Source organism: Psammomys obesus, unplaced genomic scaffold (genome assembly GCF_907164565.1).
Source record: "Psammomys obesus unplaced genomic scaffold, mPsaObe1.curated_primary_1811, whole genome shotgun sequence".
Lineage (NCBI taxonomy): Eukaryota > Metazoa > Chordata > Mammalia > Rodentia > Muridae > Psammomys > Psammomys obesus.
The window spans coordinates 3637672-3652797 of record NW_026591643.1 but is presented as its reverse complement, the minus strand read 5'-3'; the positions used below and the strand labels follow the sequence as shown (position 1 = coordinate 3652797).

General features: G+C 42.6%; 1 protein-coding gene across 2 annotated transcripts; it reads left to right on the top strand.

The window, feature by feature from the left end:
* The first annotated feature begins 3937 nt into the window (after positions 1-3937).
* On the top strand, positions 3938-13931 carry Inip (INTS3 and NABP interacting protein). 2 transcript variants are annotated; one of them, XM_055611732.1, is made up of 5 exons: positions 4001-4066; positions 5401-5481; positions 9070-9172; positions 11161-11251; positions 12730-13931. In XM_055611732.1, the coding sequence occupies exons 2-5, from the start codon at positions 5457-5459 to the stop codon at positions 12823-12825; spliced, it is 315 nt and encodes a 104-aa protein (XP_055467707.1). In that variant the 5' UTR covers positions 4001-4066; positions 5401-5456; the 3' UTR covers positions 12826-13931. The 2 variants fall into 2 exon arrangements, with proteins under 2 accessions (XP_055467708.1, XP_055467707.1); XM_055611733.1 differs by lacking the exon at positions 5401-5481 and having other exon boundaries at positions 3938-4066.
* Positions 13932-15126: the final 1195 nt, after the last annotated feature.

Sequence of the window (15126 nt, the reverse complement as noted above, 5' to 3'; positions counted from 1 at the left end):
GTTAAACATGCTGTGTCTTCCACAAAAAACATGTCTACCCATTTTCTTCCCAGAAGGCTGGGAGTGGATACAGTTAAAAGCCAGGTAACCTGTGCTATCCGTAGGCCCAGACCACATGTGATCTCTCAGACTATTATCTCTCAGACTTTTCCTCTGTAGACCTTTATCTCGAACATTGTATCTCGGTCACTAGAACCCATCCTTATGGAGATGTCACATGTATGTCGTAACTTCATGATATCTATGCTGTCTATAATCACACCAGATCCTCTCCTAGGTCCCTAAGCTATAGAACCCATCTTTATGAAAGAGCTCACATGTACTTTGCAAACGAGTTTCAATGTCATCATCCCTTAAGCTTTTTTGTGCACATGGAGATTGAGATAATTGTTACCAGGAAACTTATTTCCAAAATATTACTGTACTTAAATGAAAGAAACTGCTGGTGTCAGACTCTGGAAGTTTGAACTGACACTAGCTACTGAGTCACGCTGAACTGGATTTCCTTTTTGCCTCATAGAGATCATTACTCTACTGGCTGGGGCATTTGCAGAGACCCCGACATTAGTATATAATGAGTTATCACAAAATTTAGTAGTTAAAGTAACAGGTATTTATTATTTTGTATTGTTTCTGTACACTAGAAGAATTTTAACAGAGAGATACAATCAAGAGGGTCATGGCTGCATGGTTAAGAGCACTTGCTGCTCTTCCAGAGGGCTCAGGTTCTATTCCCAGCATCCACAACCACCTAAACATACAGCTCCATGGTACTCAACACTCTTTTCTGGACTCTACAGGCACCAGTTATGCATATACATGCAGGCAAAATACTCATATAAAAATAAAATTAAAATAAGTAAGTAAATAAATGTAATTAATGGTTCCTACATCCTAGGCCTAGCTACTCTGCAGGCGGAGGTTGCAGTAGCACTTGAGCCCAAAGTGTGAGAATTTTGTTGCCCGGCTAACAAAAAATGAAAAGAAGAAAACTAAAATGTGCAAATAGTTTCCTAGGTGGTTCTTTGGTTCAGGCTCAGGGTTGTGAAGGTCATGAGTGCAAGACTTGCCTCAGTTGCTGTCACATGGGCCTTTCCACAGGGCTGCTTCAGTGACCTCCTGGCACAGTGCAGGCTGGTTTCCCTCAGAGCAGACGACTCCAAGTGGAAGCTACAATGTCACATGGCAACATTTGCACAGTGTGCTACCAGTCACACATATCAATGCTCTTCAGCCCAACCTTGCACACTGCTCCTTTCGCTTGCACATAACTTTCACCATACCTCCCCCCCTTGTGACAGGGTCTCCCTGTGCAGCCCTGGCTGGTCTGCAGAAGTTCCAAAAACTCTCAAGGAGAAGGCAGATGATCCATCACGTTCCCCAACCCTGAGATACTGAGCTCAGGAAATGACAAAATGTTCTGGAAGAACTTCCTCCCACTCCTTACGCAAGCTTCTTTCATCACATCCATCCTTTTAACGTGTTGTTATTTTTGTTGTACATACGTAGGCGGTGTGCTGTAATAAGAGGTGTGCACTCACCATGTCATGGTCGATGTGTCATGGTCGGGGTGTGCACTCACCATGTGGTCGGGGTAGTAAGGGTTTTCATCTACCTCAATTTTTATTTCTCTTTGGAAATTAAAGAGCTTCCTGTGTCCTAGTTTCTGTATCGACTATCCAGGCAACAGGACAAAAAAAAAAAAAAAAATTCTCCTAAGAACATAGATCTCATTTATCTTTATAGTCACACCCAGTCTCACAACGACCTTTTAACTGAGAGAATTTGTTAAGGATTTTTAAGACTGAATACGGCTGCATTTTCACAGCACACACTAAAATCCTACCATCATACTTTATATCTTAATTATAGTCAAGAGAGTTGAGTGTGATGGCACAGGCCTGTAAGTGCCAGAACTCAGGAGGTTGAGACAGGAGGATTCCAGTCTGTAGCCTGGGCTACATGGTGAGTTCAAGGCCAGTATCTATGTACCAAAATCCTCTCTTAAGTGGGAGAAATACTACCAAGAGCTGGCCCCGACATTAGTGTATAATGTAGGCCTAGGATGTAGGAACCATTAATTACATTTACTTACTTACTTATTTTAATTTTATTTTTATATGAGTATTTTGCCTGCATGTATATGCATAACTGGTAGAGTCCAGAAAAGAGTGTTGAGTACCATGGAGCTGTATGTTTAGGTGGTTGTGGATGCTGGGAATAGAACCTGAGCCCTCTGGAAGAGCAGCAAGTGCTCTTAACCATGCAGCCATGACCCTCTTGATTGTATCTCTCTGTTAAAATTCTTCTAGTGTACAGAAGAATTTTACAATGATGAATACAAAATAATGAATACAAAATAATGAATACCTGTTACTTTAACTACTAAATTTTGCGATAACTCATTATACACTAATGTCGGGGTCTCTGCAAATTCCTTTCTCTAAAGCAATGGTTCTCAGCCTTCCTAATGCTGTGACCCTTTAATACAGTTCCTCATGTTGTAGTGACCCCACCATAAAATTATTTTGCTGGCACTTCATGGCTGTAATTTTGCTACTGCTATGGATCGTAGGTAAACATCTGATATGACGGGTGCCTTGCGTGTGACCCCTGTGACAGGCTTGTGAGCTGCTGTCCCAGAGCAAAGACAGAATTTCAAAGTTGGGGATCTGGCAGAGTTTGGGGCTTTGGCTCCGCTCACTGCTGGGCACAAAAGCACTGACAACTCTGCTCCCCACATACAAAGCACAGACAGACCTAAGCCGATGAACAGCAAGTGCCCAGCACTTCGACAACACTCAACAATTTCTGTGAACTAAAGAAATCCTTCGTACTGAACTTACTGTTTCAGTCAAGCACTCTGCAAAACAAAATTGGGCATCATAAACATTAACAAGCACCAATTATTATTTTAGAAATAAGGTTTTATTTAGTCAAGGCTGGCCTCAAACTTGCTATGTAGCTAAGAATGACCTTGGACAAAAGATCCTCCTCCCGCTAAAATCCCAACGCGGGGTTGAGAGGTATGCACCACTACGGCCTGTTTTATGCGGTGTTAGGTATCAAATTCAGGGCCTCCTGTGTGCTAGGCAAGTACTGTACCAACTTAGCTACATTCTTAGGGTCCCAAACGTTAATTAGTAAGAGCACAGGTGCAAGTCGTGGAAGGCGATTAATGACCACAGAAGAAGTGATACACGTCAAAGCACATTTCCTTTTTTTCTTCCAGATAGGGTGTCTCTGTGTAGACCTTGCTGTCCTGGAACTCGCTTTGTAGTAGACTATGTAGCATCAGGTAATTTCCGGTAGTTCTTGGTGTGACATTCACTTTTTGTCGTTTGCTTTTGAGACCACACAGGTCTGACTGTGTAGTCCTGCCTGTGCCGGAGCTCAGTATGTAGACCAGGCTGGCCTCAAACTGAGATCGGTCTCTGCCTCCAAGAGCATTGGGATTAAAGGCGTGTGCCACGACTCCAGGCCGGCACTTTTACTTTAAAAATGCAGATTATGCACTGTAGTGAAAATTTGTTTAGTGCTCTTCCTGTGTATAATTATTTACTCAGACCGTAAACAACAGAAATACTCCTGGGATGGTTGTTAAAATCAGAAAGTGTGTCCCACCTCCCTCTGAGCTCTGCTGAACTGGATTGGCAACACGGACAAAGCCTCTTGCAAACCTGCAGGACAAAAAGTCACTTTAGGTGCTAGGGACCCGGCTCCATCGCGGCCTATCAGCGTTGGGCTCCACCCACCGCCCCGCCCGCTCCCAGCAGTACAGCCTGCATCTCCCGTGAGCCTCCGCGACTGTCATTCTTCGGTAGGGAAACCCTTTCTCGTCGAAGAGGCGTTTAAACTACGAATCACCTAGAGTAGCCTCCGTTGCGTCCACGCGGTGGGCGGGACTTCCGGTCCACGGGCTCCGTCAGTCAGGAGGCGGAAGCTGGTGCCGGCGGGAATGTTGTAGTGCGGCACCTTGCAGCTCTCTCGCCGGGTTCTACGCGGGCGCGCCCCCCTGCACGTCGGCGCCCGGAGAGCGAGGTTTCTCGAGGGTCCTCGCATCCGGGTAAGTAAAACCGACTGGTGACGCTAGGAGGAGTGTGGCCGAGCGCGGGCCACGGGACGGCGGCCCCGCGCGGACTAGCGGGCGTGGGCTTCTCTCTTCCCGTTTTGTTCCGCTCCGGGACACCCTGCCCCTTCCTCAGGGCGGCCCCGACTGCCACTGTTCGCTCGGCTTCTCACGCTGCGCTCCAGCCGCCGGACACGCGATTCCCGCGTCCCTGGCTTCTGCTTCGATCCCGTGCCCGTCGCTCAACAATAGTTCTCTACTTCCGCAACCCTGTTGGCGCCTTGTTTTGTTTTTGAGACCGGGTTTTGTAGTCCGGGTTGGCCTGTTGCTCGGCGGTTCTTTGGCCTCATCCTCCCGGGTGCTGGAATTACCGCTTTGTGCCATCTCGATTTTAAAGAGCGCTTTGGTTAAATTGGTTTTTCTCCTCCCCCACCCCGTGCGATTGCTTGAATGAAACTCAAGGGACGAGCTTACCTTGCGATTTCGGCCCGGCCTAATACAGAACTTATTTTCTAAACTTAGAAATAAGCAGGCATGGAGTTGGAGAGATGGCCCAGCTGGTAAGAGCACTTGCTGCCCAAGCCCTAGGGTCTGTTGGACTCGCCGGTGTGGCTGGAGGGCCTGGACCCCAGCGCTGAGGGAGGCGGAGACCGGAGAATTAGTGAGGATTGCTGGCTGCCGTCCTAGCTCCAGGCTCAGCGAGAGACCCTGTTTCGAGGGAGCAAGGTGGAGAGTGATGGAGCAAGGCATCCAGTGTCTTTTCCTGGCCTGCTCGCTCATGCTCACCAGTGGGAATACACCACACACACAAAGAAACCAGGAGTCCTAGTGTGCTTACCAGTTTTGTGACAGTTAACCTCCACATACATAAAACTGCTCATTAAAAACTTTTTTTTTTTTTTTGGAAACATCTTACACAGTTTTGTTGAAGATTAGATACTTATAAGGTTCTTCTTTTTTTCTTTCACCAGCACAGCAAATGATGGGATATGTTTTTAAATGGACAGTGATTTTTACAGAATTTTATTTTTCTTCCTAGCATTGATCATATGGATACTTTAAAAAGGTTGATATATTTGGTAAATACATCTTAACGATGTAAAATAAAGTAACTAAATCTTGGTATAAACAATTTTAAGACTAAAAGAGTGTTCTTTTTAATAAAGTGCTTGAGGAATTTGCAGAGTTAAATTTCTGATTTAAGTCTGTGCTTTTTGCATATATCTTTCTGAAGAGACTAAGAAACCGAACTCAGCCTAGCTGTTCTTCACCATTTTGAGACTGTAATAAAGGCCAGTGCATTTTATGTGTGCACATAAATTTTTTTACAGATGATTGTAAAGTGCTGATCAGTGGCCACTGAATATAATTGAAACAGAATAGGAAGATGGCAGCAAATCCTTCAGGACAAGGTAATGCATGCTGGGATTTCTGTTATTACTAGAAACTTCCCCTCCCATACAGTAAAGGTATTTGAAGTAGAGAAAATTTAGTATAGAACAGTTACTGCCTCCAGAATTAAAGCATGACTAGCAAAGTGAAAGCCCCGATTTAAAATCATTTTAACACTGTATCAGCTACACATTTTTTAATATTACTAATTCTGTATTTATTATTTTTTTAAATATTTATTATGTACACAATGTTCTGTATGCATGTACACTTTAACTCCAGAGGAGGGCACCAAATCTTACTATAGATGGTTGTGAGCCACCATGTGGTTGCTGGGAATTGAACTTAGGACCTCTGGAAGAGCAGCCAGCGCTCTTAATCTCTGAGCCACCTCTCCAGCCCCTAATTCTGTATTTTAACTGTTAAGATTAGTGATTCACATTGTAAACTTTTTTCCCGTTTTCCATTTATGTTTGTATAGTGTGCATCTGTGTAAGTGCATGTTTGCATGTCTGTGGGGACGGGCATATGCATGTGGAGGCTAGAGGTTGACATCGGGAATCATCTTCCATCACTCTCACCCAGTTCATTGAGGCAGGGTCTCTCCGGAGCTCGCTGACAGGGCTACTCTGGCTAGCCAGCTTGCTCTAGGGATCCCCTCTTTCTGCCTTCCAAGGCTGGGATTGTAGGTGGGTCATTTTGCCCACACAGCAAGTATGTGGATTCTAGGAACCTAAACCCCGGTTCTCATTGTTTTGGGAACAAGTGCTTAACCACTGAACCATCTCCCCAGCTCGTATCATAAACTTCATCCTCTGGCATCTTTTACTTGAAATCAGCATTATTTATAAAACTGTCATCAGATAATAACCATGCCTTTATCTTCATTGCTGTAAACAACTCAGTCATTTTACCTATTACTATCTTTTAATTAAGTTTGGCATATGTTGCTGTTAAGAAAATTTTTAAAAAATGTTTTTGTTGAAGTAAAAATTTATTTTATTCAGGTTGTTTTTTTTTTTGTTGTTGTTGTTGTTGTTGTGGTTGCTTGGTTTTTTAGCTTTTTGAGGGCTATGTGTTGAACTTGTCTTCCTGTTTCCACCTCCCAACTGCTGCGATTACAAGTATATGCCAGATTCAAATCAAGCATTTATTTACTCACTTATTTATTTGTTTGTTTACTTATTTATTTATTTACTTATTTGTTTATTTGTTTATTTAGAGGCAGAGTCTTGCTATGTTGTCTTGGCAGTCTGGAACTTACTGTATAGACCAGGCTGGCCTCCAACACAGAACTGTCTGTCCCTAGTACTGGGATTAAAAGCGGGTGCCACCACCACACCTGGCTCTTAAAATGTAGTCTTTAGAAAGTATTATCACTTTGTAACTTTTTATGCATACTACTTGAAACAGGTCTCTCCATGGCAGGCTGAACTGTTTGCTTTTTAGGTATGTTTGACCCATTAGCACAGGTAAACATTTATATGGTCTTAACTTCTTTTAAAAATTAAGTTAGAAAAGTTCAGATTAAAGTAATTTGTATTTGATCCTCAGTACCCCCTAACTCCTGCCAAAACTGGGCCAAATGCAAACTAAGAGAAGTCTATTTAGGAAAGAAAGAAAGAAAGAAAGAAAAAAAAAAAGCCACACAATGCATTCACAATGAAAACATTTGAAATTATCTCATTCTGTTATCAAATTTTCTGCTAACTTTTCCCTTTGCAGTAGGAACAAATATTATTAGTGTTGCTTTTAGTTGCTCATAGTCAGATCTACTGTGACAACCCCAGTCACAGTCATTTGACTTTGGTTACTTTGTTAAGAATTCTGTTTCTGTGGAGCTGCTACTATTGGACACCAGTAAAGGGAGTCTGTCATGGTCTATAGACTTGAGGATCCTCAGTACAAATTTAAAAAAAAAATAACACTTTTGATGTTGATTTCTTTATTTTGAGACAGGATTTCATGTTTAGCCCTGGCTGGCCTGGAACTCCCTTTTTTAATGTTTTAAAATTTAGGGACTGTAGAGATGGCTCAGTGGCTAAGAGTAGTGGCTGCTCCTTCAGAAGACCTAGGTTCAATTCCCAGCACCTATGTGGCAGCTCATAACTGCCTTTAGGTTCAGTCTGTAATTCTATGTGCTCATTTCGCATTCTCAGGCAGCTGGCACATGTGTGGTATACAGATACACATGCAGGCAAAATACCTTTTTCTAAAAAATTGATTTGTATTTGCGTACTTGTGTGTGGAAGTCAGGAGACAGCTTACAGGAATTGTTTCTCTCCCTCTACCATCTATCCTGGGATCACACTCAGGTTGATGAGCTTTTCAGCAAGCCTTGAGCCAGCTGGCCCTTCTCGAATATTTTAAGATAGCAAAAAACAAACAAAAACAAAAAACAAAACCTAACCTCTTTCAGATCTAGCAGTTTTCCATAGTATAGTTGTAATCCGAATTTCTAGGTTTGATAAGCTTTTGACAGTCACTGAAGTCTTACTTTATATAATCCAGTGTTGTGTGGAACATTTGGTAATTTCTCAATAATTATATGATTCATAAGTTGTAATATCTTAAGAATTTTACCCGTTTTGGAGAAATTTGATATGCAGAGGGAGACCATCAAACTAGAATTTGGCTAAGGTTCCGTTTCTGTAGACTGTTTTTGTTTTTAGCTTTTATACATATGTGTGTATGTGTAGGCAGGCGTGCCCTGGTGTGGAAGTCAGAAGGCTCTGTTCTCTCCTTCCACCTCTGCTGGGACCCAGGCCTGTGTGGCAAGCCCCCTTCCTTATAGAAGCCTCTAGCCTGCTGCCCTGTTTTGCACCAGTTCTTATTGGTAAAGGTGGCAGCCCAATTAGTCTAGCTTGATTTCAGAAAGAGCCTGTGCAATAGATATGGAGGAGTGGAAACTGCCCTAGTTTCCTCAGAATAGTGCTGACTGGACGACCTGGAGATCCGATGGGTGATGTTGACTTGGAGAGCACGCTGAGTGCTTTCTCCTAATTTTAGGGTCCTGTATAGGAATATATTGGCATAGCTCCCAGGAAGGGTCCCATTTGAGCCCTACTTAATTCGGAGTTTTAGTAGAGGGAGCGAATGCATCCGTCAGGCTTGTATTTTAAGCTGCACTACCTTCTGGAGCTTCAAAGTCAGGTGTCGTCTGGACTGACCTTGAATATGTGTTGCAAAAGCAAAGTTGACAACCTTGAACTCTGATCTTTCTGCCTCTGTCTCACAGGTGTAGGTGTGCATCACCACAGCTAGTTTGTACTGTGTTGGAGGCCGGATCCAGGGTTTGTGCATATGCAACAAACACTCCACTAACTGAGCTAACCCCTCTCACCTCCACTGTTTGTTTTAAAAGACAGGGTTTCAAGTAGCCTAGGCTGGCCTTGTAGTCCATCTCACCAGTGCTGGGATTATAGATGCCACCACATCTGGTAATGTATTATGCTCTTAAAGTTGCTTGGAAATGGCCAGTAAGGAGAAAGAACTTACTTGTGAATTCATGACCATGTTAGAGAATGAGTAGGCATTTTGCTTTCTGGTTTCTACATGGCTCAGGTCTAAAATGCTTCTTATTCCCCTTCTCTTCTTTTCTTCTTTAGGTTTTCAAAATAAAAATAGAGTTGCGATTTTGGCTGAACTGGACAAAGAAAAAAGAAAATTACTTATGCAGAACCAATCTTCAACAAGTCACCCTGGAGCTAGGTATTGACTATTCTTTGGAGGTGTCATTAGTAATCATGCTTACACTCTTTGGAGGTCTCATTTTACTGTGAGAATTAGCTTCCCTTACCAAATTCCTACTTGTGTTCATAGTCTGCTCATTTCCATTATGTCATGTACATTACATTTCCTCACAACTGCTGTGGTCTGAGATTTGTTCTGCATATCCATATAACCTCAGTGCCAACTTTCTAGAATCTCATCAACAAGTGACTATCAGGTTCTTTTTTTTTTTTTAATTCATAGTTGTTCAACCTGTATGGAAGATGGTCATAAGTTTAATTATCATACAGACAGTGAAGTAAGATTTTACTGTTGACAAGCATCGAGCTGTTTGTTTAAAGATGTTTAAAGATGTGTCTGGTGTGGTGGTACATGCCTTTAATCCCAGCTCTTGGAAGGCAGAGGTAGGTGGATCTCTGGGAGTTTGAGGCCAGCCTGTCCACAAAGCTAGTTCTAGGATAACCAAGGCTACAGAGAGAAACCGTGTCTCAGAAAACAAAAACAAACAAAAGAATAAAATAATAAGGATGATGGGGATATAAATTATGAAATCTATGTAATAGATTATTTGAAATCCCATGCAAATAACATAGGCTTTCCTATTGTAGATAATGAGAAGAAGAAGGGAGTACGTTTATTCTAGAAGTTTTCTAGTTTTCGTTTTGTTTTTTATGAAAGTGGGATTTTTGCATGCATGTTTATCTGTGTGAAGGTGTTGGATCCCCTGGAACTGGAGTTACAGACAGCTGTGAGCTGCCATGTGGGTGCTAGGAATTGAACCCGGATCCACTGGAAGAGCAGACACTGCTCTTAACCATTGAGCCATCTCCAGCCCTTAGCTTTTTATTTAAGTTTTATGACATATGATGTGCTGGGTAGTCTTGGCTGGCTTGGAACTCAAGATTTTCCCGTATCCACCCCTTAAGGGCTGATTTTATGAGTGCACCACCATATTCAGCTTAGCAATTTTTTATACTACAAAGAATACATAGGGCCTGAGAGACGGTGCAGTGGCGAGGAGGGCTCTTGCCTCTAAGCCTGGCAGCCTGGATTCTACCCCAGGACTCATACGGTAGAAAGGACTGATCTCCATATGTGTCTGACATAAAACAAACAAACAAATTGGAAACAAAACCCTTTTTAAGTGCATATATAATGAAAACTGTATGATTCAGTCTGTAAAGGCTTAGGGATTAGCTCAGTGGTTCAGTAGACTTCAGTCCTTGGATGTGGTTTCTAGTACCACACCCAGAAACCAAACCACCAGATGGTTTCTCTTCAGATTTATCGTACAGCATGGTGATTACTTAATAATTATGTGTAACTGAAAATTACTCAGATCTGGTATCTCATAATAAAAATATTGGCATATGACGTGATAGGTTATTCAGTTTGATTTAATAATTTTAATGTATGTATATTATTAAAATATAACATACCATAAATATAAACAATTTTTATGTGTTAGCTGCACCTCAGTGTATTTTTTTTTTTTTTTGAGACAGGTTTCTTTTTGTAGTCTTGGCTGTCCTGGACTCACTTTGTAGACCAGGCTGGCCTCAAAGTCACAGAGATCCACCTGCCTCTGCCTCCCTGAGTGCTGGGATTACAGGTGTGTGCCACCACGCCCGTCAGGGCGCCTCAGTTTTAAAAGTAATTTACTATAATAAAAATGTGCCAATCTGGCTGTGTGTGTGGTGGTGCGCACCTTTAATCCCAGCTCTTGGGAGACAGAGGCAGGTAGATCTCTGTGAGTTGAAAGCTAGCCTGCTCTATAAATCAAGTCCAGTATAGCCAGGGCTACATAGAGAAACCCTGTCACAAAAACCAGAAATAAATAAATAAATTAAAAGTAAAAGTAAAAAAAATGCCAATCTAATAAATCCTCTTGGATAATGATTTAAGTTTTTAAAAAGATAAGGATATCTCTGTGTTTGGTAACCACGTAACCAAGATTTCCATTTTAGCATCTCCCTCTCCAGACCCTCTCTTAATAAGGACTTCCGGGACCATGCTGAGCAGCAGCACATTGCAGCCCAGCAGAAGGCAGCTTTGCAGGTGAGCAAAGTGAGCCGACCGTTTCAGTGGAGAGTTCCAGCTCTTGGAGCCAGCCTAGCACTTGCCATGTATCTCAGTGGAGCAGTATCAACAAACTGGTTCCACACATAGCTACAGTGGTTTGCCAGTGCTCATTGATGCCCAGGTGGAGTGAAGGGCCAGTACGGTAGTAATGAAAGTACCTTTACGGTCTTAATGCAGCCGTGATTGATTCTCTGCTGGGCTTTGCCAAGGGATTTCTTGTTGACAAAACTGAACTGGCTAGTTTAGTGGCACCGTGTGTATCTTCAAATTTGTCGCACCATTACTTGCTCTGATTGTGTTCTTGGCTTACTGTTTGGGTATTTTTGTAATGGTCTGCACGGCTTGCGTGGAAAATATTTAAAGGCTCTTACTGTTGTGCTAGAAATGTGATGGTCCAGCTTGCAGACATTATTCTTCAAAGTAATCGCCTCAGTATTAACATTCATCTTGGATAGCTTATGATTCCCAGGGACCTTGGACTAAACATCTTTTTTCTTTTTTGGATAGGGTAATCTCTATAACCCTACAATATCAGACCTAGGAGGGTCTTGAGTTCTAGGCTATGTAGCAAAACCCAATCTCATAAGAACTTAAAAATAAAAATTTGAAGGTTGAGCAGAATCCCAGAATAGGAAAGGACATCATAAGCATCATCTCATTTCACATGACTAAAAACAGTTCTTTTTTTTTTTTTTAAAGCAAGAGGGAAATTACTGATATTTTTTATTAATTTTTAAATTAATTATAAGTTATTCACTTTGTATCCCAGCTATAGCCCCTTCCCAATCCCATCCTCCCTCCCTCTTTTCTCCCTGTGCCCCTCCCCCAGTCCACTGATAGGGGAGGTCCTCCTCCCCTTCCCTCTGACCCTAGCCTATTAGGTCTCATCAGGACTGGCTGCATTGTCTTCCTCTGTGGCCTGGCAAGGCTGCTCCCCCCCTCTGGGGGAGGTGATCAAAGAGCCAGCCACTGTTCCCCTTAGTAGGGAACCCACCTGGACACTGAGCTGCCATGGGTTACATCTGCAGGGGTTCTAGGTTATCTCCAGGCATACTGATAGTTTTTAAATTAGTTATGTTCCAACATTGTCTCATTGTTGGTGGATTTTAATCATCAGTGGTCACTATTGTCATCCCTTTTGGAGCTCCTCCTCTTTCTCAGGCTTTTTGTCGCATGACCTTTGCTGCTGCTTTCCCTCATTCCAAGAACAAAGCAGTCATGTCTGCTGACGGAGGAGAGCCCTGAGGAGATAAATAGTCTGCTAAATGAGTGCCTGCTGCAGTATGTTAATCTGAATGTGCTGTTGTCCTTCTGTGTAAACAAAGAGTTGTATTATAAATTAGAAGTTGGGAATTCAGAAAGGATAAGGAATGTTAATGCCGTGGTTGAACAGTTGTGACTGAATAGCATAACTGTTTTGGGTTTCTGTTCTGTTCTGTTTTAATCTTTCTCAGCATGCTCATGCACACTCATCTGGATACTTCATAACGCAAGACTCTGCCTTTGGGAATCTTATTCTCCCGGTTTTACCGCGCCTTGACCCGGAATGAAGAAAGCGGCTGTGATAAAGGGACCATGTGATATCGAATGTCAAAGCTCTCACTCAGCTCTATACAAACTTTCAGAATTTTGGAGAACTTAGTTTCTGTTTCTTTAAAGAAAGGCGTACATGAGCGTGGAGAAAGAAGGGCAGCTGGGATGCTGAGAACTCTGGAAGTGCTGTCGTTGGAGGAATTGGTTGTGCTGGGCATCGGGCGTGACTAACTCTTCTGTGTAGTCACTTGACCTCACCCTCAGACTCGGGACTGCTGAGTCTGCACCACCTGCACCAAGCTGGACTGAAGGCGTCATGCATGAGGCCCTGGGTTTGGCCCCAGCACTGCACAGGTGCAGCACAACACTGCGCATGCTACAACCCCAGCTCTAGAGAAACAGGCAAACGATCAAGAGTTCAAGGCCACCCTTGCCTAGGAGGGATTCTGAGACCACTCTGAGGTATATGAGACTGCACCTCAAAAAACAACGACAGAAGCAGACAAAAGAGCCATTAACAGTCCTAAATGTAAAGACAAGATGCTTTTTAAAAATGTGAACAATGAGCTTACATGCTTATTTGTGGTTTCTTGTGTTAAACATCCTATCCAGAAATATGCTCTAAGCTAATAACTAGTTCTCCTACTCTGAATTTTAAAAGAAGACTCTAAATCATATTAAATTACCAACCGATCTTAAATCTTTTTAAAATAAATGCTACTATCAATGATGTGACTAAACACTTATGAACAGCAGCTTAAGTAATGTGGTTTTAAATGTGTGTGAATTCTCACTTCATGTCTCTGTGTAAGTGGTGTGCTTGAGTGGTTTTATTTTCAAAATAGAAAATGTTATGTAATCGAAAACTTAAAATTAGGCAAATTAATACCTTTTAAGTTATTTTAAATAGAGACTTAGGTTAAGCAAGTTGCTCAACAGCGCCAAACTTTAACAAGAACTGAGGTGCTTATTTACATAGATATTTCCTATCCTACATATATATTTTACTACCTCCCTTTGTCCTATAAAATTAGAGTTTGATTAAAGTCTGAAAAGCATGGGTTCTGTAATATCTTGCATAAAAATGTCATGAACAAAATTATATTTTTTTGTAAGGACCTGGCATTGCTATGAATGTATTGTTTCATTGAGAAGCCCCAAACCTCATGACCTTGTGTAACTTACTGTCGTCCTCTCCGGTGTCTCTGGTGTATCCCCTGCAGGTGTTCTCACCAACCACATAGCACTGTCTTGCTCAAAGTAATTGAAGCAATAGTGAGCAGTTCTAGAAGAGGCTCTGCCTCTTAGGAACCTGAACTGATTTCTCCACCTGAGTAAGATGGGACTCTCCCAGCTATAACTCTGCGTCCCATTGCAGAATGGTACCCTTGTGCTTGCTGTGAACCCAGGGACCCTCTTGTTCCTATCCTTCAAAAGCCCATCCATCTTCAACTTGGGCTCCTTCTAGTAGTGATGTGAGGAAGACAAAATATGTATATGCTTTTTTTCCACTGTTGAAGCCTTTGCCTACTGTGTAACTTTGTAATCTAGGTTCCTGTTTTCCTTTCCTGTGTTTGAGATAAAATGCCCTGATGGAAACAGCTTAAGGGAGAAAAGGCTTATTTTGACTCACAGTTCAAGACACAGTCCATCATCATAGGAAAGATCAAGGCAGCAGGAGCTTAAAGCAATTGGTCACATCTCATTCACAGTTAAGACATGAAGAACAAAGACCAGATGCTGCTGCTGTCTCCATACAAACCAGTATTCTCCCCAGGGAGTGGTGCCATTCAACTGTGGGTGGATCGTCTACCTGTGTTGATGCTGTCAAGGTGATTCCCCTAGGCATGCTCAGAGGCTCATCTCAGAGGTGATTCTAGATTCTGTCATGCTGGTTGTGCCATTCCACTAAGAGGAGGACTTGCCACTGCTTCTCTGCGTTGTGTAACTACTAATACCTACTGTAGCATGTGCTGTGTCTTGAGGGACAAAAAGATCACAGGGACCTGCGTGTAGGTGGCTATGGCACGAGAGGCCTCTTGGAGTACACTGCAGCCTGGTTACCTAGAAGTAAGTAGGATATAACTGGCAAGGGAGTGAAGGGGGACTCCAGACGAAGGCCAGAACTGCAGTCAAGCCCAGTGTAGGTGGCTCAAGCTTGCAATTCTAGTCCTCAGATGAGGCAGTGGAATCACTATGGGTTCAAGGCCAGCCTGGACTACAGAATGAGACCATACTCCCCACACCCCCCAAAATACAGAGATAAAACTGCAGTGCTAAAGATAGGACTAGACTCAGTTGAAGGTCTGAGGTGAAAT